The sequence below is a fragment of the Triturus cristatus genome, chromosome 6 (assembly GCF_964204655.1).
Source record: "Triturus cristatus chromosome 6, aTriCri1.1, whole genome shotgun sequence".
Lineage (NCBI taxonomy): Eukaryota > Metazoa > Chordata > Amphibia > Caudata > Salamandridae > Triturus > Triturus cristatus.
Window position 1 is genome coordinate 510,754,708 of NC_140589.1, and position 25,229 is coordinate 510,779,936.

General features: G+C 45.2%; 1 protein-coding gene across 7 annotated transcripts in view; it reads right to left on the reverse strand.

The window, feature by feature from the left end:
• Positions 1–25,229, reverse strand: part of ASRGL1 (asparaginase and isoaspartyl peptidase 1) — a 339,793-nt gene that overhangs the window by 221,737 nt on the left and 92,827 nt on the right. For 4 of the 7 annotated variants that reach the window (XM_085610928.1, XM_085610926.1, XM_085610931.1 and 1 more), the window contains exon 2: positions 14,580–14,789. In XM_085610928.1, coding sequence (XP_085467054.1) covers positions 14,580–14,766 — 187 coding nt within the window. In that variant the 5' untranslated portion in view covers positions 14,767–14,789. The remainder of the gene's footprint in view (positions 1–14,579; positions 14,790–25,229) is intronic. The other 3 variants (XM_085610930.1, XM_085610927.1, XM_085610933.1) reach the window with 1 other exon arrangement.

The window sequence follows — 25,229 nt, forward strand, 5'->3', positions numbered from 1 at the left end:
TTCTGCTGTTATTGGATTATGGTCACTGAAGATACTCCATACTAATCTAAATCCCACCAGAAACTGAATTAAGCGTGCAGATGAGAAAATATAATCAATAGTTGTATTATTACTTTTACCCTTAAAAGTCAGGACTGCCGTAGAGGAGTCCTGCTTTTCTATAGATAAAAGATAAATAAGGTTTAATTCTGAGACCATAAAGTTAAGATTATCTCCCTGACGGGAGTGCCTAAATTTAATCCGCTCTGATACCTCACTATGTTCCTGATCCCTGCTTTTCTCAACACGTTTCACACGGATGCAAGTTAAAATCCCCAAACAGCAGGATAACTGGCGAGGAGCAGCGCTCTGGCAATGTTTTTGCCCAGAATCTTCTTAGCTCTACGTCCAGTGCTATCTCTGTAGACAGTGAATAACAGATATTGATTATCAGCACCCTAATATTGTGGGGAAAAGATAGTAACACACTCAAGATAATTTCGGAGTCAAATACTATTTGTTCTGTGGTGCAATCTAATCTTAAACTTATGAACGTTGCTAGGCCCCCCTTTGCTCTGCCATGCGGGGTGGTCTCAGCATTAGCATGGAAGGCAATAAACCCAGCCAAAAACAAAATCCCCTATACATCCCAAGTTTCTTGACAACACAATGTCCCACATGTTTTGCGTAGGAAATCCCCCGATCATCCGCTACTAGTGAGCTTAACCCTGCAATGTTCCAACTAAGTACGGTCAAGTTACTTTTTGAAGTGTTCAAAAGCACGCCTCCCCAGTCGTTCTTCCCGTTCGATCAGTAACACACTTCACCTCCTCTCTGGGATCACACTGAGGGTGGCCATTCTCTTCTATGAGAAGTCAATCTACATCCGCAAGGGCACCAAATCAGTTGAATGTAGGTATACCAGGAAAACTGGACAGGCTCACCGGGGCCCCAGCTGTTGCTGTTGAGGCTGCATGGATACTCCCCCTAAGTACATTAGGTGCCCTAATAGGAGCACAAATCGCTTGATGATTTGGTTTATAAAAATATTCTAAAGGCAATAGAACAATGGTACTGGATTCCATCTGGGTACTCAAAATTCCCAAATAATAAGCTTTCAGCCAAATGTTGAGTATTAAAATTAACAATATGCAATCTCCATGTATATCCTCCCCCCACCCCGATACCACTCCACCCCATCCGCCTTATCATCAAGATATTATTGTGTCAATCTAGGCGAAAAACATTTGTAGCACCCAACCTATTCGCAGTCTTGCTGAATAACTGCTCATATGACTCCTTTTGACCCCTCCTTAGGCCACGACCACCAGCAAGGATGATCACATGTGGGCAAGAGGTTGGGCAATACTATAACTGGTTGTACTTCTACTTGGACTTCTTCCCCATCTCCATTTTCTATGCTTCCTTGAGCCTTTATTACCATGGGGGGTGATTCTTCAGATCGGGTTTTGTTCTTATACCCGCTGGGTATATGGATTTGGAAGAGTGTTAGGGTGATTCCAGCCTATTTTAGAGGCTCCAGGGAAGAAATGCGTGATATCGGCTGGGGAAAGAGGTGACTGGATCTCCTGAGAATAATTCTCAGGCCTACCTAACGGAGCTTAGGTGCCTGCCCTTCTGTTATCCGTCTTCTCACAAAGATAAAATGCTTGCTCCTGGTTGTCCACCAACTTCTTAATATCAAATATAGCATTATTTAAAACATCCAGTTTGGTAAATATTGGTAGTAGTTCAGCCGGTAGAAGCAATGTATTTTTAGCCAAGGCCTACCCCTCCAACGACCAGTCACCCTTCAAGTTTGGTCCTTCCTTATTCCCCGGCTTGTTCCAGGAGTAGCAGGGGAGAATCGTCTTCTATTGAAACTGAGGCAATATCTGGGGACTTTAAAGATGAGGAACTTCGAGTAACTTTTTTATTGGCCTTAGATTTAGGTATTCACTTTGGTCGCTTAGCCTGCTTGCAACGGGGTGGACTATTAGGAGAACTTTCTCTCAGTGGCAATGATCTAGCACTTGGTTTTGTGCCACTGTGTCCAAAGATAATTGCTCTTGAGTATTTGGTACGAAAACTATAGAGCCAGATGGAACTGTAGAACTATTTGGAGCACAAACCACAGCAGCAGTAAGTGACATCCTTCTCTCCGTAGGATTAATCTCATTGTTAATTACCATCATGGTACGCTGTAGCCTTCTACCCAATGAGGTGGGTGTGAATGGTGTTTGAACAGTGTTCAGCCCCAGCCTAATTTCCTCTGAACCATCTTGGCGCTTCTTAAGTTGTAGAGTTGGTGAGCCTCCTTCCTAGCCAGCCACCTTCATCCGCCGCACAAAAATGCTGGGAGTCCCACCCCAGCCAGCCACCACAGCAGCAGGTATGTTTGTTGAAGGGCCTCGAACAGCCTGGTTTGTAGAGCCTCCGCTGCGGGATAGGAGATGCGCCTTTACGGCAGGGGGAGGGCTGTCCAAACCTCCCGCCCCACACAGAATGCTGCGGGACAAAGTCCCACCCCAGCGAGCCACCACAGGAGCAGGCAAGTTTGATGAAGGGCCTCAGCGCCCGGTTTACAAAGCCAGTCCAGTAAGTTTTGACATTCCGGTACAAGAGAAGACCAAAGCAAGCTCAATATGCCACATTGCGCAGTTTAGCCTGAATGTCTACAAGGAAAATTGAGGTTTCGGCATGCTACAGGTTTATCCAGTTTAATTATGTGTACTTTATTTACCTCAGTAGGTGGAAGGACAGGGACTCTGTAGAGGATTTCTTACATTCTGTGTGGGCATGTCATGAATTAATAGGATATTGTGAGGAGGGAGTGGCGGGATCTCCATCTGCAATAACCCCACTCAATATTGCTTCATAGCTATACCTACCCTCGTTAAATATTATAAACAATTTAAAATGGAACTAGATACATTGATATTTTTGAGGAATTGGGTTTACAGATTCGAAAAACGGATATAGTGCATATATGGATGGCTGCAATCGCACAGATGGAAAGTGGGACTGGACTGCTGTAGAATTTTAGAAAAACAGATTTATGAACTACAAGGATGCCTGCACAAGCAGGATCGTCAATGTGGCAGGCAGACTGAAAATGATGACTTTGACATTGTGCACACATCCCCTGAAGGGTAAAGCATGACTAGTGAAGACCAAGAAGATCATCTGCGGCATCCCACAAAGATTGTCCCTCAGCCCCACCCTCAACACAATCATTATCCCCCTGGCTCGAAGATCACCAACTTCATCTTCATAATCCTCTTGCTGTCCGAAGACCCCTCCAGCACCAGAGCCAATTTCCAAAGATGCATAATGAACATCACAGACTGGATGAAGGACAACTGTCTCAAGCTCAACATGGACAAGACAGGAGCCCTCATCTTTGGGAACAGCAACTCACCATGAAAAGATGCTTGGTGGCCTGCTGAACTCGCCCCTTCCTCCTCCCCGACAGACTACGCCCGCAACATCGGCATCATCTTGGACAGCAAGCCATTGATACAGAAACCGGAAAATACAGTCTCATCCGCCTGCTTCCACACCCTATGCATGCTCCGAAAGATTTTCATGTGGCTCCCAATCAACACAAGAAGAACCGTTACTTAGTCTCTCATCACCAGCAGGCTGGACTATAGGAACACTCGCAATGTAGGAATTACCGCACGCCTCCTGAAGAGACTACTAACAATATAAAACTCAGCGGCAAGACTCATTCTCAACCTCACCAGGCGGCCCCACATCACTCAGCACCTCAAGATGCTACACTGGCTAACAATCCAGAATACATGTCAGTTCAAGATTTGACCCACGCATACAAAGCACTGCAGAAAGGTCCTGCATACATCAACAAGCAAATGACCTTCCACCAACCAACCTGAAACCTGCGATCCGCCTCCCTCTTTGTTGCAGACACCCCTGGATCCTCAGAGCCGAAAGCAGAGGTCACTCCTCCTCTCACCTGGCGGCCAAAGCCTGTAATGACCTCCCCTTGCACCTACTGAATGCCTGATCGCTGCGGGATTTCAAGAAAGGACTCAAGACCTAGCTGTTCGACTGAGCAAAGCACCGCATGCTAGCAACTTCAGTGCCTTGAGACCCTCATGGGTGATTTGTTGCGCTTTATAAATCCTGATTGATTTAGGACAATATGAAATGGCCATTAGTATTGTTTGCTATGGTGTACTTACATGCAATAGTGTGTGGACTACGCCGAGTTATTTATTAAACTGTATTTTATACATTTATACCAATAAAACTTTTTATTGGAGACCCACTGTGATTGCCAACAAACACGGGTGGTGGCCTGCAAGGGGCAGCACACCACTATTCCTTTGTTTACGTTCACAAAAGGTGTAGGAAAATGCCCCTTTTTGTCACGGTCACCCCTCTTTTTGCCACTGGAACTGATGTTTTTCAACTGATGTGTACTGGGTCCCTGCTAACCAGGCCCAAGTGACAGTGATCTTTCCCTAAAAACAAGGTAAATTGGTCTAATTTTAACACAACTGGCACACACGTTGTTACCCCTGTAAGTCCCTAGTAAATGCTACCCCTGGTACCTAGGGCATGGGTACTAAAGAGGGTCCCCTAAGGGCTACAGCATGTATTATGCACCGCTAAGGGATCCCCATACAGACAGCTTGCAGCCTGCGTGTCATTGTGCAAACCATGAGTGAAAACATAACATGGCACTCTCACTGCCAAAGTTACTGCATGTAATATATTCAAATTGTCGGACAGAATGCAGAACAATGTCATACATTCACCCCAGTACAGAGATCTGGGCCTAAAGCCATCGTTTTTGGCTCATCATGCCATCCCAGTTTGGACCCAGCCATATGCAAATCAGTCTTGACCCTGTGCCTCATGGGAACAGTCCAGCCCGAACTGCCAAGCCAGGTCCTCCCTGGACTGGAAACAAGCATCCTATGACCGGTTTCGGGGTTTCACCCCTCTTCAGCCAGGATAGCTTGATTCCAGTGGCATGGGCTGGACTGTTCCCATGAGGCACAGGGTCAAGACTGATTTGCATATGGCCGGGTCTAAACTGGGGTGGCATGGTGAGCAAAGGAATGATAGATTTAACCCAGATCTCTTGACTGGGGGTGAATGTTTTGATTTGTTCTGCATTCCGACCATCAATTGTGTGTCTTTTGCTTTCTCGCCCTAAGTGCGCCAGGTATGTCCAGACGTGGACTCTGTGCTCTAGATGGTCAAATATTTTTTCCATCACAGGGAATTACAAATAAAGGGCTGTTCTAACTTCTGAAATGCATTTTGAAATGTTTGTACAGTTCACTTTATAGCTATTTAAAATGTGTGTTAGAAAAAAACATGACATCCCACAGCCTTTCATTTCACGCTTTTTGTACAGTACATTTTCCAGAGTTCACTTTACTAAATCCTCCAACTTTGCAGTCAGAGAAAGAAACTTAATTGTACATTTAAACTGACTTGACCTTTCTTTGAACAAAGAATAAATGTGCCATGATAAAAACAAGATTTAAAGGCATGTTTAATGCTCCTACACTTTGTGAGTGAACAGGCCTTAAATATAGCTTGGCCTGATAAAATCTGACTCGCCATAGCGAGTGGCCGAGCAGATTTGTCCTGGCCTTCAAATAATAAACTAGACTGCATATGTTAAGTTTCATATTTACCACATATAAAAACTGAAAGACCCATTTATGTTCACATGCTAATGGAAATCTATCAACAAATGCATAATGAATACAATTCATCTTAATCTACATAAATTGTCTTTGCATGCGCTCTGGCTCACAAAATAAAACTGTGCCCAACAAGTCAAAGTAAAACCATTTTCCGTATGTATTTCTGTGCAACAAAATGGAAAAGTGACCTAGTAGCGAGCTACACAAGCTAATATATGGAGGACCTGATAATTGGCCTTTAGGAAACAAAATAATAATCCTAATGTTTATAAAAACAATGATTCCCTTTCATTCACTTTGGGCTTCATATGTAGTACAATCCAACTAAAAATAGCAAGGAAGCACACAAAAAAACTAAACTGCATATGTAAAGTTTCAGAATTAGTACATGAACAACTAAAAGACATATTTATGGTCACATGATTATGTAATATAAAAGATAAAAAGAAACATTAAATCTGACTGCCACTCTGTACTTATAGTTAGTATTCCCAAAGACAGGAATTCCTTCAATATTATCTCCCTAATAATTTTCCAACTGTTTGACAAATCACAACAAAACGTTCCAGACCTATAGCATTTTCTGGTGAATCATTAAGGGGGTGAAAAGATAAAAGGAGTCCCAAAATGTGTTATTTCATCAATGCATTTTTCATAGGACTATTATACTTGACGTAGCGCCAAAAAGGGCTGAATGGATTCCCATAACATTTGGCAGGATTATAGATTACAATGCATTTTGTGTACTGCAGTTAAGTAGAGGTTTTTTTTTTTTTTTAGTCATAAGGCATTGAAACGGAGTCATATCTGGGACTCTCTTCATATCAAAATACCGTTGAAGGGATTTTCCCTCCCACCATTTGCTTTGTTCGCTTCTCATCAGTCTCTCTAACGGTCTTATTTTGTCTCGGAGGCTGATGTTTCGCATACTTGGTGGTGCATTGTGGGTATTGAAGTCCTGTATCGGAGTTTTACTATCATTAAACATGTCTGCCGCCGCTTCCTCTCTTTCTCTTAGCGCGTCCGCTGACATTGCGTTATTAGCGGGCTTAGTTGTGAATCTGTTTAGTATGGGGAGCAATGTCGGGCAACCGGTGTGAAAAGTTTCCCCGCTTCCTTCGTGCTCTGTGCACACCTCCGTACCCAGCTCTTTGGCAATTAATCCCACACTCCCACCCGGTAATTGCGCCCCGCGGGTCCTCCGACTCGCGTTCGCTTACCTTTCCGGTGGTTGCAGGTTGTTCGTTGCTTGTTTGCTGGGGGGCCTGCCGCCGAGAATCCTCCTGGATTAATTATCGTTGTGACTTGAGCCCAAGTCCTGGAACTTTTGATGGCGGCCTCTGCCCAATATCGGAGGGGTTCCACGTTTAACCGGAGGATTCCAAACCGGTTAATTTTATGACGCTTTTCTCCTCATGCAGCCTCTTTCGCTTCTGCCCAGAAAAAGAAACGCGGACCACGAAGTTGGTGCAGCTTTAGATTTTATTCAGCTCCGCACATAACTCCAACAGCATGACGCGTTTCGATCCTCAAGGGATCTTGATCACATGACGCGCTTGCACGGAAGGAGGTACCTTTAAATGTCATGTTTTTAAATTTTCTTAAAGTGACATGCAACCAGTATTATTGAACATAGACAAAATACTTGCAACTTTTATGCCATATTGCTTAATGAATGTCTGCTACCTATAGTAGGGTAAAGATCAAATTACATTTTGTACATCCATTTTGGTATTATTAGAAATTAGGCAATTACAAATACCAGACAACATAATACTGGAAGCAAACAAGTTATAAAAATCCATTTTCTTAAAAAACAGTTTTGTTTAAAAATCTCATCATAATAAATAAGATTAAAACAATAAATACTACAGATTTTTTTATATATCCCTAGCAGTGAACACAGCCAAAGTGTAGTAAAAACAATATGGATGTCTTTTCATTCTCTAAAAACAGCCATTGCCAAATTATATTCTGGCTTGTCATCGCCATGTACCACTCCAAAGATATCACGGTATACTTTGGCCAAAATATAACTAAGGCACTCTATTACTGAATACCCTTGCATCACTCATGGTGTCACATGGGCAACGCAATACGCAAGTCTGATTTACAAAGGAATTCAAGGCCTCCATGTGTGGCCCTGTGATTGTTAAATCTGGAGAATTGGAAAGCAGCACAATTTGCCGTTTGCGTTACTCTGCACATCATAATCTACAGTGCTGCTAAATTTCACATACATCTCTATGCCACACCGCTGCAGCCACTCCACTAGACACTATTCCACTCTACGCCACTTCACGCCTCTCGACTACACAAAACTACACTCTACGCCACTCCAATCTATGCTATTACACTGTACGCCACTCCACGCTCTTACACTGTACTCCCCTCTACTCCAGTCTATGTCAATCCACTGTACGCCACTCCACTATATGCTATTTTACCTTACACCTTTCTACTGTACACTGCCACTCCACTCTATCCCACTGAATGCCATTCCACTCAACAACGCTCCACTGTACGCTATTCCACTGTACACCACTCCACTGTACGCTAATCCACTCTACACGACTCCAGTTTATGGCCCTCCAGTCTATGCACTTCATTCTACGCTATTTGATTAGACACCACTCCAATCTACACTACTCCACTGAATGCTTTTACACTGAACCCCATGCCTAAACTGTACGCCACTCCAGTCTACACCACTCCATTATACGTCACTTCACTGTACGCACCTCCACTGTACAACACACCACTCTATGCCACTCCACGTTATTACACTGTACACAACTCCACTCTACGCCAGTCCACTCTCTACGCAATTTCACTGTATGCAAATCCTTTCTACGCCTCTTCAGTGTACACCACTCCATTGTCCCCACTCCAGTATATGTTATTCTACTCTACGAAATTACAATGTATGCCACTACACTCTATGCTATTCCACTGCATGCCACTTCCCTGTATACTATTACACTCTAACCCATTCCAATGTATGCCACTCCAGTCTACACCACTTCACTGCACACTCCTCCACTATACGCTATTCCAGTCGATGCCACTCTACTGTACACCACTCCACTCAACGCTATTCCACTGTGTGCCACTCTGCTATACGCAGCTCCACTTTACACCACTCCATTCTATGCTAGTCCACTGGATGCCAGTCCACTCTATGCCACTCCATTTTATGCTATTTCACTCTGCTTTACTCCACAGTACATCACTCCAGTATACACCACTCCTCTGTATTCCACTCTACTGTATTCCACTGAACGTCACTCCACTCTAGGCTATTACACTGAACACAACTTCAAAATGTTCCCCTTTACTGTATGGTATATTGCTATACCCTACTCCACTGTATGCTATTACACTCTACCTGACCCCCTGGTACACCACGCCAGTCTGCACCACTTCAGTTTACGCCAGTCCACTGTACACTACTACACTATATGATATTAAACTATACGCCACTATACGCTATTACACTCCATGCCACTCGACTGTACGCCACTCCAGACTACTCTACTTTATGCCACTCCACTCTACGTCACTCCAGTGTACTCTCCTGCACTTTATATATCTCCTTTCTACAAAACTCAAATCCTACTTCACTCTACCTGTAAACTTCACTGTCCAAATATGAACTAAACTTTATGCCTATATACTTTACTCCACTCTACAACAGTTTCCAACACTGTATGACACAGCACTCCACTGTACTATATTAGACGCCACTCAAATTTATAATTGTTTCCTCGATTATACGCTACGCCACTTCAATGAATGCCAACCCACTCTACATTAATCTAATATACCCTCCTGCACTACACGCCACCCCACTGTACACCACTCCACTCAACACTTCTCCAAGCTATGGCACTCCACTCTTCGACACTCTACTGTACAGTATTCCACTGTAGGCTAATCTACTGTATGCTACTCCACTTTACAGTAATCCACTCTATGCCCCTCTACTCTATGTCGCTCCGTTGTAGGACACTGTCCTGCACTCTATATAACTTCACTCTATAAAATTCTACCACACTTCATGGCATTCTACGACATTCTACTCCACTCTATATTCGTACACTCCAATGTACAACACTCTATTCCACTATACAGCACTTTTCTATACAACACAGAACTCCACTCTACTGTATGAGGATCCCACTCCAATTTATAACAGTTTACTACCTGTGCTACATCAGTACACTCCACTCCATGCCACTCTGCTCTATGAAACATCAATACACTCTATTGTACTCCACACTATGTTTCACCATTCGACAACTGTACTCCACTGTAGGAGACGTAGGCTCACTCTACACTACTATACAACAATCCACTTTACGCAGCTCCAATGTTTCACACACTACTGTACTCTATGCAACTCCACTCTAAAACACTCTACTATACTGTATGCCACTATCAGACAGTTTACTCGTCTATACCCCTTCACTCCACTACACAAAACTATACTATACACCACAGTACAACACTCTACTCCACGCTAACCCACTGTAAGACAATGTATGCAACTCTTTCTATGCCACTGCATCCCACTTTAATCCACTCTACTCTGACACAGTACTCCACTCTCCTCACCTGTACCCCACACTACTGCACTCTTTGCCACAGTACTCTATAACACGGTATACCAATCCACTCTCCCACACTCTACAACACTGTACTGCACTGTACACCACTCCACAAAAATCAATAAGGCTGCATGCCACTCTACTCTACATCACTTTCCAATACTGTACGACACCCCACTACACTCTACAAGACAGTACTCCAATTTATGACACTTTACTCTCCTATATGCTATGCCACTCCACTATAGTCTACGACACGCCACTCCAATCTATGACACTTTACTGCACCCTAAACTATCCCACTCCTGTTTTCTTCACTCTACTACACTTTATCCCACTTTATGCCACTGTATTATAGTACACTCTACGCCGCTCCACTGTGACACTCTACTCCTCTTTATGCAACTCCACTCTACAACGCTGTACTACACTCTATGCCACTCTACGCCACCATACTACACTTTATGACACTCGATGACATTCCACTCCACTATATGACAACACTCCACTGTACTCTAGGACACTCCACTTGACGATGCTCCACTCATTGACACTCTAATTCACTCTACCCCACTCTATGAGAGTCTACAACAACCTACTCTACTGTTCGAAAAAAAACATTCCACTGGACAACTCGCTGCTCTAGTCTATGATACTGGACTTTACTTTTTGATACTCCATGTCACTACACAAAATAACACTTTACTACAATGCACGATACGCTAGTCCACTGTTTTCCAATATACAATACTCCACTTTATGACAATAGACTTTACATCACTCTCCTCCCCTTTAGGACAACAGACTTGATGAAATTCTCCTCCATTGCACTGTACGGCACTCCACATTACTCTCCAATTACGACACTGTACTCTACGATTTTAAACATTTTCAATAAAAAAATTTAAAAAACATTGAAATTCAATTAAAAAAACAAAAGTTAAAACTTAGTTATGGTTCGGAAAACTCATTTTTCCTGCAACGTTTAGACTACACAAACTTTAAAAATTCTAAATGTATACAATTTATCCACCACCTTCAACCTATTATAAGTAGCAGACCTCTTACACACTCTTTTCAGCTCACTAAACAGACAACACTAATTAGAACTTGCCACTCTACCATGCACTGTGTTCTTTCAAATAATGATTCTTCATTGCACACCACTACACTTTGCGAGACTCTCTGCAACTCTACTGCAGTAGCAGCCGGTGTTGTATAACAGTGGCTTTGCGGGCAACAGGGTCACAGGACAAAATAGTACATTTTTTTTAAACTTACATGCAGCCGGCCGCTTCGCGCTCTTCTGCTCCTCTCCTTGTAGGGCACAGGCTCCCAGCCTCCCATGCAGTCAATAAGGACAATGCTCTCATGCTCCCCGGGGAGACTGGGATCCTGTGCCTGCTCTCTCCAACCCGGCACTGCATCTGGGGTTGGAGAGAGCTTTAGTGCGCATGGCGGTTTGGCCAGCCTGAGAAGGCCAGCCAAACTATCATGTGCACTGATTACAGTGCACTACCACTCCCCCTGTGCATGTCACCTGCCAGGCCCCACCCCCAAGGATCGGCAGGAAATAAAACGTGTTTATTGCCGTTTTATTTTTCCTTTCCTGTCGTTTTGAGGCAAGGGTGACACTCATCCGCCATACCAAGGGAGATGCCGCTGCTCTACTGCACGACAATACACTCAACACTGAACTATACAACAGTCTACTCCACTTGAACTCCACTCTATGCCACTGCGCTCTACAACACTCTGCTACACTCTATGCCACTCTACTCGATTACAGATAGTCTACTCCATCCCGCCCAATTTCATGACACTTCAGTCAACACCACTCCACTGTACAACACTCAGCCCTACTGTTTGACACACTACTACAAAGTACAACACACTGCTGCACTCTACGATATTCTACGACACACCACTCCACTGCATAACACTTTACTCCACTCTACAACACTCTCCTTCACTGTACTGCACTATATTCCACTTAACGACATTCCAATCAATGGCATGCAACACTGTGATTTGACACACATTTTCATAAAATAAAAACCATTAACATAGAATGAAAAAACCAAAGGTGAAGGGCAGTTTATAGTTAGAAATACCTTATGCATTCTTTCTATACAAACCCAACATAACTTTAGAATTTTGTGTAGTTTAAACTTTGTCTAACTATACATACACACACATATAAATAAAACCTAGTGGCAGTCGACACTAGGTAATTCGAGTTTGGATCAAGTTTCCATAGGAAAAGCATTCTTTTTTTGGTTTGCTTATAACCTTGGTGTGTGTGTGTGTGTGTCTGTCTGTCTCTCTCTCGTTTAACAAATCTTCAGGGGACTTTTCAAAACATAGTCTCATCCACCTCAGCTCCTTCCATTAACGATTTGGAGTGATCCATCAAGCGGCAGTCAGGAAAATGGTGAAAAGGAGGAGAGGGGGGGGGGGGGGGGGGGGGTGAGGTCCCAAAAAAGCCTTTTCCACATTCATTTTTCCATAGGGAAATTAGACACAGCTATTGCCAAAACTGCTGAACGGAATTACACAAAAGTTGGCAGAAAACTGGATCTTGGTCCATAACTTTTGATTTGGTGCAATCCGTTCAGTAGTTTTGAAAAATTAAGGGCAAAAAATCTAAATATTCCATATTTCACACCACGAAGCCAACAGATCTCAAAATTAAATCTGACTGGCTGCCACCACATCATGAAAGATGTGGCAGCCACCTTAGGACTCAGGGACTCAGTCCTCAGTCCCCTGTCCTAGATAAAAGTCAAATTTAAAAAGCACGGGGGAGGGCAGGTAGAGCTTCCCTGCCCTCCTAGACCTTGGGGGGAGGGGTGGAGTCCTAGAGAGACTCACCTCTGGGGCCACAAATAGCATTTTCTTTTTATACGGCTGTTTTTTTTTTTTTTTTAAAAAGCCATTCTCCTGCCTTTTATTAGCCCCTCCTCCCCCAGGCTGGGCCATTGCCCAGGCCACTAATATTGTTTCGGAACAGGGCGTGTGGCCCCTCCTGCGCAACATAGAGGCCCCTGGGTCTCTATCCCCTGCACCGTATTTAAAAATAAAGGGTAGGGAGCAAGCAACCCCATCCTCTTGAGGGCTCCTCGCCGTGCTCCCAAACAAAGGAGACATTATAAGTGCCCCGGGTGGGCCCTGGACATCCACCAATAAATCAAGTGTCTGGCTTCCACTAGGGGTGCCGGCAGGGCTGCTGCCCCTCCACCCCCAAAGATTATCATATTGTGGTGCACTAAGTGGGCACCGGGGAACCCTCTGCTAAGAAACTATTATGCAGGATCCTGTTGACACTCACGATGGGTTCCGGCAGGGGCCTTGGGACTCCTCCTGTGGCCACCAACTACAATAAAATAGGTTTGGGGGTACCACAGGTGGACACCCAAAAATATATAGAAAACGAATAAGGTGAATATTAAATGAGTGCCAGGAGCCACTCATTTATTATTCACTGCACTAGATAAGGAGCGCCTCCAGTGCCATGAGAGGGCTTTTTACTCATCTGTTTTTGGATCCTGATGGTACAACTTAGAAAAGGCAGGGACACCACCAACCATTTATTTTAATGTTAAGGGGGTCTGCAGAGAGAGGGCAATAAAACAAACAGTACGTTTCCTGTCTGGACAATTCAAATTTTGTATCAATTGCTGAGCACACTAATAATCTCTCACAGCCATCAAAGAGGAACAAGATCTGCAAATCATTCATTTTTTCTTTCGTGCCAAGTTATGACCTGTAGCGGTAGTACCTAGTATAAACCTAGGGAGCAAGTACCGGGAATAAACAGCAGGGAAAAAAAGAAATGATCCTATGATTTCGTCTCAATTTTATACTTTACATTGAACGCAGGTTGAAGTAAGTGGGAATTGACAGGAATGGAGACTCGCTGATTCGGTATTTTTACTTTTTAATGGCATTTAGTTCCTCTATTTTTAAAAGCATTTTTTTTCCCTTTATATAAATCCACTAATTTCAAAGCCACGGTCTCCGTTCTCTTATTTTGCATGTAAAACATACCACCCTCTCAATTAAAAAATTGCACTGGATTCCCCATTTAAATTTAATTCACAGGGCCTGTAATGGGCGTCTAAACTGTATCATGTGTTTCAACCAACCAATACACCACCCAACATTTTCCTATGCCCCACCAGCACAACACTTCAATGTTCTATGACTTTCTTACAATGAGCACAGACTTCAAAATATTTATTCTAAATATAAACTGATTCAAGTTTATCTGCATCGAAATTGGTAGGATAAGTACCTGCATTAAAATGTGGATCATCTTCCATGACAACAACAGCTGCTTCTACTGCATCCATCGCACGGCCTCCTTCCTTCAGAATACTGTAACCTTTCAGAGCAGCTCGTTTGACACCTGCTCTGCATCCCGCCTCTCTTTCGGTGGAAATGTTACCTGCACCACCATGTATCACAATAACAGGCTTCATGTTTATGCCTTTGTGAGCATCTACTGGATAGAAAATATAAATATGTTAATGAAGAACAACAATGAATATTGGCATAAAGCAAAACAGCATCCCATCTCAGGCATGGTTAATTATGACAAATACGCTGAATATCATTACCCAAAGCCTTGAGGCATCTGCTCTTGGGGGACATTTCTCATGAACTATTACCACCAGCAAAGTGGGAGTTTTGCATTTGCACTCGAGAACTGTCCCCAACTGTGGTACGAGTAACCAAGAGCTAACTAAACGTACCCCTTCCAGGGAGCTTCTGAAGATGGGTGGACGAGAACAGGTATGTTAGCATCTTAAGAAAACAAACGACCGTAGATGCAGTAGGTGTGATCTTGCACACTTCTTCCAAAAACAGGGCTTTGGAAAAGACGCATTAGGCTAAGGATGCACACTTGCATGCACATGTTATGTGTTCACCTGCATCCATCTCTCTCTTCTCTTGCAGGAGAAAGGGGAATAGGAATATGCTGCACGTGTCCATAACCCACGATAGAAATGGGCATCAATGTCCCCAAACACTAATGAGTCATTGGCTCCTTAATTGAAACATGCATCATTGCTCCTAAACTATATAAGTTATTGGCTCCTTAATTGAAACATGCATCATTGCTCCTAAACTATATACGCTTCAGTGAACCTAGGAAGTATATGCAGCCGCAGGACCTGAATATCGCAGATGTCCCAGGCAGAAAACTGAAACCCCAAGGTAAGGACCATTTAAGAGCCCTGCATAGTAAGTAGCATTCGTGGCCCCACAAAGTAAGGAGCATCAGTTGCCTCATATAGTAAGGAACATTAATGGACCCACATGGTAAAGACAACTTCCCCAATGTAACCAACTTTAACGACCACGCACAGTAAAAGGCAGGCAGGAGGGGAAGAAAAAGAAGAGACAGATGGTGTTCAATCAGACAAGAAAACAACGAGGGGGATGAAGAAGAAAGATATTAGGGATGCAGAGCAAACAATGGCAAAGCGAGAAAAACTGAAGAAACAGGAACAGCATAAGACTGAAATAGGTGAAAGAACGAAGGGAAGAAAGCAACACATGAAAGAGTATGGCCAGGAAAGAATATGCAGACTGAGAAGCATAAGCACACAGAAGGAATTAGGGGAGACAAAGACTGTGAAGGATCAGGCAAGTAAGAGGCATGCAGAGGCGAGAGGGAGCGGAAGACACAAGGAGGCATGAGGGTAGGGAGTCAGCACGCACACATGGGGAGGGGGCGCTGTCAGCAAAAAGCATGAAAGGCTCAGTGAGGAATAGGATGAGTCTGCAGTAACATCTCTGGGAAACCATTCTTTTTCACTGTACTGCAGCTGGTGGCCCCCAAAGAAATAGACTACTTAAGCTTATGCAGCTTCATTGTGTCTAGCTGGAAAAAGGAAACATGGGGGTGTTGCATGTGTGGCCTATGGGGGAGTGCTCTGGTGTCAAACAAATGAGGAGAGGCTTGCTCTTATCTTGTCACTGTAATAATCCAGCTGCGCTTATGCATGGACAGTAGAATGAGAGCTAATTGGGCATGTGCTGTGCCTATGATTGATCCTGGTTTGTATGGGAGAAGGATCTGCATCTTGGGTGGATAGGTTTAAAAAAGCCAGCACTAAACCGCTTTCACCCAAGGTTACTTGCCTAACAGGGTTGCCATCAGTCTTTGGAACATGGATACCACTAAACAAAGCCAAAATGGCATACTGTTGACCCAGTATGTACCAAAATGACCAATAAATGAAATTGTATTTTTTTACTCTTAATCAGCCTAACTCGGGAGCTATGCTAACATCAGATTTAGGTTGGTGGAATATCAGGAGCCAACTAACATGGCCACCATCTTGTTAATAGTAGGCAATAGAAACCTATCCTCTATGAGTCTCTTATTCATTTCCTTCAAATCAATACCTAGTCTGCTTTCTCCACTCTGCTTTTTGCCACCACAACAGGGGCCAGCTACTCCGTAGTTTCAACGGCTCATTTATTTTCATTTTGGATAGCATATTCAACTCTGGAGAACAAACTGAGTACAAGTCAAGACATTATGGATAAAGACATCAAATTTGCCCTAAGACGCAACCACCAGCAAACACGGAACACCAAGCACAAAGCTCTTGCAGGCAGCATGGTAACCAGCATAAATAACAGCAAGGAAAATTTCATCATCAAAGATTTTGCAACATCACCCCCTTGCAAGACCTTCACAACAAGCTCTCGGAATTCTTCTGTAACAAACTCACCTCCATATACGGCAACTTTAACCCTCAGCAACCCTGTTGTTGTGGCCATCATTGTGGGAGAAAAAATATATACCCATGTGTATGTATCACACAGATATGGCAATCGATTCCAGTTCTCCCCCACAGTATGTCAAACCCAATGAGCTATCTAGATCTGTCTTTGACCAGCTGCTTGATAAGGTCCTCCCTGTGCTCCCCCTCCTTCCTAGAGCTATTCCAGATCCCGCTGATCTCTGACACCTACACCATCTGTGCAAACAAAACTCTCCGAGTCACGTTAAGTTTAGCTCCTGTTGTCACGTGGCCCATATGGGCATTGTCGTCTTCCCTATGTTAGCATGTGCATGTTATTACATGAATTTATTTTGCTTGAGCCACACTGAAACTTTCACATGGAACATACTGGGATTTAGACTCAACATAGTGAACAAGGTCGAACAACAATGCCCCTTGTTGACTTGTCCTGGTCAGGCCCTAGCACCTAGACAAAACATGCAGATGCAGCTGTTGTTTGGGAACACATACTTTGATCATATGAGGGAACACACACTCGGAGAGGGACCTTTCAAGAAAGAAAAGCGTGACAGCACCTGTGATGTAGATCTGCCATCTATAGACTGAGGTACGGGGTCTACTGGTAACACCCAGAGATGATCTAATATATAATCACTTTTTTATTTTGAAGGTTTTATATAGCGTGAACATGACCCTTGCGGGTATCAGAGCGCTTTACAAGAGTCGTGCGTAGGGAACAAAAGGACCGTAAGAAAACATATGTAGGAATTGACATACAGGTCTTAGTTGCGTGGATGCAAATGTACAAGACTTGACATAGGTCTAGGTTAGGAACAAAAGGAACGTATGAATACATAGTTAAAAAAAATTGAGATACAGATCTCAGTTGCGTAGATACAAGTGTACAAGACTTGACATACGGATCTCCGTTGCATAGATTCAGATGTACCAAGATTCATGAGAATTTCTTTAAAAGAAGGGATTTTACTTCTTTTTTAAAAGAGATGAGAGAAGTGTTCCATCTAGTTTCAGGGGGCAGTGCGTTCCAAATCCTAGGAGCGATTCCAGAGAAGACACGGTTGTAAGTTTTCTTTTTGGTAAAGCGATGTGGTTTCAGAAGATTGCTGGTACTCCTAGAGGATCGGTTTCCACAAGACAGCACCAGTTTTTGGGCCAGCTATCTCGGGGTATTGTAGGCAATTTTTTGTTGAATTCTGGCTTTGAAAGAAAGCCAGTTAAGAATTTTGTGGTCAGGGGTAATATTTTGCTTCTGTACAAGGGGAGGGAAGTTAGGCAACTCTGTCACATATTATGACAGCTCCTTTTATGATTTACGGACTACTTGCTATGTTGACCGTATTTGTGTTAGGCGTTTTTCTACTGGTTGTGGCACGTATACTGCATACTAAAGCACGTTAGTTAAAATAAACATTTAAAACTTTTTTGTGACTGTCAGATCTTATTGTGGAAGAGTACAAGAGCGTGAGCAAAAGGGTGTGTCTTGCAACCGTGATGCCTGAGAGAGTCAGGAGTGTTATGTTCTGGGGTGTCTAATCACTTGTTCCTCTGTGAGTAGGAGGGCAAGTGAGACACTATAGCTAGTTGGTCCCAGGCTCATGGGTACTAAGGTGGTAAGATTATACAGTCCCGGTCTACTAAGGTCCCATAATCCCAAGTATAGTTCTGTGATTTTGCAACACCGCGCCCAACGTGGGAGTGTAAATCTTTCGTTGTGGCCTTCCATTCCAACTTTCAAAACAGATTTCAATAAGCTAAGCAGACTTAAAGTGCGATTGTTTCAACAAGAAGTGGCTCTCACATCAGCTTGTGACACCTTCGAATTGCAGGTGGCGAGACAGTCCAGTGAAATACAATCATTGTTGAAATCAAATCTTCCCCTGCATTTTGGGTAATTAATACACCAAATATTTAATGCATCTGATACAGCAGGCCTTGTCCATTGCAACACTGTCTCACATATTCGACTGTCAAGACAATGCACAAGCAAGGCTATAAGCTCCCTTTAGCCTAAAAACCCCCACCTGTTTCCTGTTCATTTATGCCTACTTGAGAGAAGGAATATGCTACTTACCAGTATGCATCTGTTCTTGGCATGTAGAGCTGCAGAGTTGTACACTTAGCATAGGTCGCCATCTGGTGTTGGGCCCGGATGTTTGCAGTTTGTTTTTCTTCTTGGACAGTGTTTGGAAGTCACGAGTTTGGTGACTCCTCCTTCGGTCCGTACTGCGCATGGGCTTCGGCTCCATCCTCAGATTGTTTTTCGCCAACAGGGAAATGATGGAGCGTAGTAATAACAGTGAGAAACCCATGTGTTGTATCTAAATAAGATGTACTGGAACGGATACAGGTAGCCGGGGAGGCGGGTGGGCGTGTACAACTCTGCAGCTCTACATGCCAAGAACAGATGCATACTGGTAAGTAGCATATTCCGTTCGAGGCATATGAGCTGCAGATTGTACACTTAGCATAGATTATATAGCAGTACCCAACCTTAGCGGCGACCACCGGTATCCGTTGCAGCTGTTTGAAAAAGTGTCTTTAGTACAGCCTGGCCCACCCTAGCTTGCTGCTTGGAATGCACATCTACACAGTAGTGTTTTGTGAAGGTGTGCGGTGTAGACCATGTGGCTGCCTTGCAGATGTCATCTAAGGGTATATTCCCTAGAAAAGCCATAGAAGCCCCTAACTTTCTTGTAGAGTGGGCTTTAGGGGGAACAGATAATGTTCTCTTTGCCTTTTGATAGCAAATTTGTATGCATTTTACAATCCACCTAGCTATCCCTGATTTTGAAATGGGGTTGCCTTTATGTGGTGGAGAGAAGGAAACGAACAATTGTTTAGTCTTCCTGAAGGGTTGCGTCCTTTGTATGTAGTATAGCAACGCCCTTTTCACATCAAGTGTGTGTAAAGCCCTTTCTGCAACAGATTGAGGTTGCGAGAAGAAGACAGGTAATTCCACTGATTGATTGAGGTGGAAGGGGGAAATGACTTTGGGCAGAAACTTTGGATTTGTGCGAAGTATGACCTTGCTGTGATGCATCTGTATGTAGGGTTCCTGTATGGTGAACGCTTGTATTTCACCAACCCTTCTAAGGGAAGTGATAGCTACAAGGAAAGCTGTTTTCCAGGTGAGAAACTGTAGCTCACATTTGTGCATTGGTTCGAAGGGCGGACCCATTAGTCGTGTAAGAACTAAATTTAGATTCCATACAGGGGAAGGTGGTGCCCTGGGAGGAATTACTCGTTTAAGGCCTTCCATGAAGGCTTTAATAGCGGGCACTCTGAAGAGTGATAAATGCTGCCTGTTTTGTAGATAAGCAGCGATCGCTGCAAGGTGTAGGCGTATGGATGAATATGCCAGGTTACACCTGTGAAGATGGAGCAGATAGCATATGATGTGCTGTATGGATGCATCTAGAGGGTTGATTGTATTGTTACGGCAGTAAATTACAAATCTTTTCCACTTTGTGGCATAGCATGCTCTAGTGGTAGGACGTCTTGCTTCCATGATGCTGTTCATACAATCAGGGGGAAGGTTAAGGTATCCGAATTCTAGGATTTCAGGAGCCAGATCGCCAGGTTGAGCTGAGCTGGGTCCGGGTGCCTGATTTCTCCATGGTTCTGGGTTAGGAGGCATGGGGATAGATGCAGTTTTTGATGTGGTACCACTGACAGTTGTAGTAGCGTGGTGTACCACGGCTGCCTGGCCCACGTTGGAGCTACCAGAATGAGTGTGAGGGAGTGTTGTTGTAGCTTCCTGACCACTAATGGAATTAGTGGGAGAGGTGGAAAGGCGTATGCAAATCTGCCTGACCAGTTCATCCATATCGCATTGCCCTTGGACAATGGGTGTGGGTATCTGGCGGCGAAGCTTGGGCATTTTTTGTTTTCGTGGGTGGCGAAGAGGTCTATCTGAGGATGCCCCCACTGTTGGAAGAATGGGTGAAGAACTTGTGGATGCAGTTCCCATTCGTGTATTTGTTGCGTTTGTCTGCTGAGCAGATCTGCCATGGTGTTTTGTACGCCTGGAACGTGCTGTGCCAGGAGAAAGATGTTTTGAGGAATTGCCCATCTCCATATGCTCTGGGCTAAGCGGGAGAGCTGGGGAGAGTGTGTCCCCCCCTGTTTTTGGATATAATACATTGCAGTCATATTGTCTGTGCGAATGAGGACTGCTTTGCCCGAAATCTGTTTTTGGAAAGATTTTAGGGCTAGAAAGATCGCCAAGAGCTCCAGATGGTTGATGTGGAGCGATTTTTGCTGTGGCGTCCATAGACCTTGCATGGTGAGGTGTAGAAGGTGCGCTCCCCAGCCGGAGAGCGATGCGTCCGCTGTTAGAGTCACTTGAGGAACCGGGTCCAGGAACGGCCGCCCTTTGGAAAGGTTTGTGGTGTTCCACCACTGCAGAGAGTGATGTGTGCGGCCGTCCACCAACACCAGATCCGTCAGCTGACCCTGGGCCTGGTTCCACTGTTGTGCTAGGCACTCTTGAAGTGGACGCATGTGGAGTCTTGCATGGGGCACTATGAAAATGCAAGACGCCATCATTCCTATGAGCTTCATAAACACTCTTGCTGGAAGAGAGTGCTGAGGAAGGAATGTTTTGCGTAAGGCTTGAATGCTTGTGATTCTGGCTGAGTTTGGATAGGCAATACCCTTGGAGGTGTCTATAGTGGCCCCGAGGTATTGCTTTGTGTGAGATGGTATGAGGTGGGACTTTTGGTAGTTCACCGTGAAGCCTAGCTGGTGGAGCAGTTGGATGGTGCTGTTTGTATGCTGCACACATTGGTGGTAGGACGCGGCTTTTATCAGCCAGTCGTCTAGGTAAGGGAAGACGTGAATATGTTGACGTCTGAGGTGTGCTGCTACTACTGCTAGGCATTTGGTAAACACCCGTGGTGCGGTGGTGACCCCGAAGGGGAGAACCGTGAATTGGTAATGTTGCCCGTCCACCACGAACCTGAGGTATTTCCTGTGAGAGGGGTGTATTGGAATGTGAAAGTATGCTTTCTTTCAGATCCAAGGTTGTGAGAAAGTCTCCCTGGCAGAGGAGTGGGAGGACTTGTTGTAGAGTGACCATGTGAAAATGGTCTGAGTGTATGTAGGCATTTAGAGGCCGGAGGTCCAGAATGGGTCTGAGGGTCTCGTCTCTCTTTGGTATTAAGAAATATAGAGAGTAGACCCCTAGATTTCGTTGGTTGACGGGGACCTGCTCTATAGCATGTTTTTGCAGGAGTGAAAGTACCTCTTGTTTGAGCAGTGTGGAATGTTCTTGAGACATTGGACGGTGCCTTGGTGGGATATTGGGTGGGGTAGATGTTAGCTCTAGACAGTACCCTGATCGAATAATTTGGGTCACCCATTTGTCCGATGTTATGGACTCCCATACGTGGATAAAGTTTTGTAGTCTGCCCCCGACCGGAGTGGAATGGTCTGGGGGGAGCGGAGGGGAGTCATTGTGCGGGGGGGGTGGCAGAACGGGTGTTGTTGGTTTTGCCCCTGCCCTTATTGTTGTTACCCCTGTAACCACCTCTCTGATTGCCCTTTGAAAAGGTATTTTGAGGAGGGGACTTGTAGGAGGAAGAGGCGTTATCGGTGAAGGAGCCTCTACCTGTGCCACGAAAGGACGAGCGTCGAAAGGAACGTTTGGAGGCTTGTGTTTGGAGTGCCCCCATAGACTTTGCTGTGTCTGTGTCTTTCTTCATCTTTTCGAGCGCTTCGTCTACCTTTGGCCCAAAGAGTGTTTCTTGGTCAAAGGGGTGATTGAGTATGGATGCCTGGACTTCTGGTTTGAACCCTGAGATCCTGAGCCAGGCGTGGCGGCGAAGCAGGACACTGGTATTTATGGCCCTAGAAGCAGTGTCGGCTGCATCGAGGGCACACTTAATGGAGGTGTTTGTGATTAGTTTACCCTCCTGTATGAGGTCATGAGCCTTGTGCTTGTATTTTTCTGGAAGGTGCTGCATAAGAGCCTCTAGTTCGTCATAGTGTGCTCTATCATATCGCGCAAGCAGTGCTTGTGTGTTTGCAATGCGCCACATGTTTGCAGCTTGGGAGGCGGTGCGTTTACCAGACGCGTCCAGAAGTTTAGATTCTTTGTCTGGCGGTGGGGCATCTCCTGAGGATTGGGAGTTAGCCCGCTTTCTAGCTGTGGAGACAACTAGGGAATCTAGGGGAGCAGGGCCCTTGATGTAAGCAGGGTCTGTGGGTGCCGCCTTGTACTTCTTCTCTATTCTAGGGTTCAGTACTCTGGCTCTGACAGGGTCTTTGAACACCTCTGTAGCGTGCTTGGTGACACCCTTAAGCATGGGTAAAATGGAAGTAGATTTGTCTTGTATATCAAATGTATCCAGTAGGAAGTCTTCTTCTACTGGTTCACTGTGCATGTCCACCCCATGGTAGTGTGCTGCTCTCTGCACTAAATGATGAAAACCTAAGGAGTCCTCTGGAGGAGACGGTCTTGATGGGTATAGGTCGTCCTGAGGTACATTGGGTATATCAGGGTTATTGTAATCCTCCCATGGATCTGGGGTCCCTGGTGGAGTGGGATCCATTGGGGGGTCCGCCGGGTAATTGTCCGGATCCCCATCATCTGGATCTGGGGATGGGGCCGGATCGTAGTGAGGTAAAGGTGGCGGAGACCTGTGAGGTGGAGGCGGTGGAGGAGGTGTGGGTAGGGGAGGCGGTGGTGGGGAGGGCACTCTGAGGGGAGAAGTAGCAGAGTCCTTCCTTTTGGGTGGAGGAGGAGGAGCCGGAGCATCAAGGCGTCTTTTCTTGGTAGTTAAAGTCAAAAGCCCAGTCTTTGGATCTTTGGACAAAGTCTTTTGTAAAGGGTCTGGTGTAAACAGAGCCAACGGTGTCGAGTCGTCTGTCGGCACCGGTGATTTCGGAACCGGGGGTTTCGATGGTCTGTGTGCGCCATGCTTTTTTGAGGTCTCCGGGTGTTTCGGCGTCGAATGATGTTTCGGCGCCGGAGCGTCGGTGCCGACAGATTTGTGTTTGTGTTTGGTCGGCACCGAGTGTCCAGGCTTCGGCACCGGTGGTTTCGGAGTCGAGCTGGATTTTGCAGTCTTCGGTGCCGGATGCTGTTTTTCGGCACCGGGTGTCGGCTGGCTCGATCCCGAGCTGCCGTGAGACTTTGGGTGCTTCGACACCGGGCCCGAAGGTGGGGTGATCGAAGTTTTGGTTCTGGTTTTGCCCAGGCCGGCAGGCGAGGGAGTAACCTGAGTCTCTTTGGTTTTCGGTGCGGGGGTGGGAGGGGGCATAGTACTCACGGCCCGCTGCGCTGGTGTAACGTCCTCCACGTCGGAGTCGTCGGCCTCGGAAGCGCTGACGACGTCTTCCGCCTGCTCGGTGTGTGTTTGCCCCGAAGCTTCGGCGTCGTCTCCGAAGATGTCCGGTGGAGCTGCCGAGGATGAGTGCGCCATGGTGCGTCGAGCTCTTCGATCTCAGATGGTCTTCTTCGATCGAAAAGACTTGCAGGCGGGGCAGTCTCTAGCCTCGTGTTCCGGAGAGAGGCAAAGGTTACACACCTGATGGAGGTCGGTGTGGGGAAATTTAGACCCACATTTTGGGCACTTTTTGAACGGAGTCCTTTCCATCGGCCGGGACCGGAGTCGTGGAGGGCCCGAAGGCCGGTGTCGATGTACGGGATGGAGAAAAGTGCCGCTTCGAGAGATGAAGATGATGAAGGAACTCGAAGAATCGAGGATTTTCCGTCGAGGCTGGAACCGTAGAAGTTCGAAGCCGGAGCACGAAGTATCACATCCGAGCCCGATGGCGGAAAAAAACAATCTGAGGATGGAGCCGAAGCCCATGCGCAGTACGGACCGAAGGAGGAGTCACCAAACTCGTGACTTCCAAACACTGTCCAAGAAGAAAAACAAACTGCAAACATCCGGGCCCAACACCAGATGGCGACCTATGCTAAGTGTACAATCTGCAGCTCATATGCCTCGAACATATATTTTTGACATGGTGTTCCTTTTAGTTTACTCACATGTGGCAATCCAGTTTCTATATGTTCACCCTTATTTGGATTTTGTCTTTCTTGGTTTCTGCTAAGGGTTGCATTTCTGTAACAGTATATAGAGGTAACACAAGAAGGACTCGGGGCAGAACAAGCTTGTTCCAAGACATAACACTGGGGTGTGTCTGTC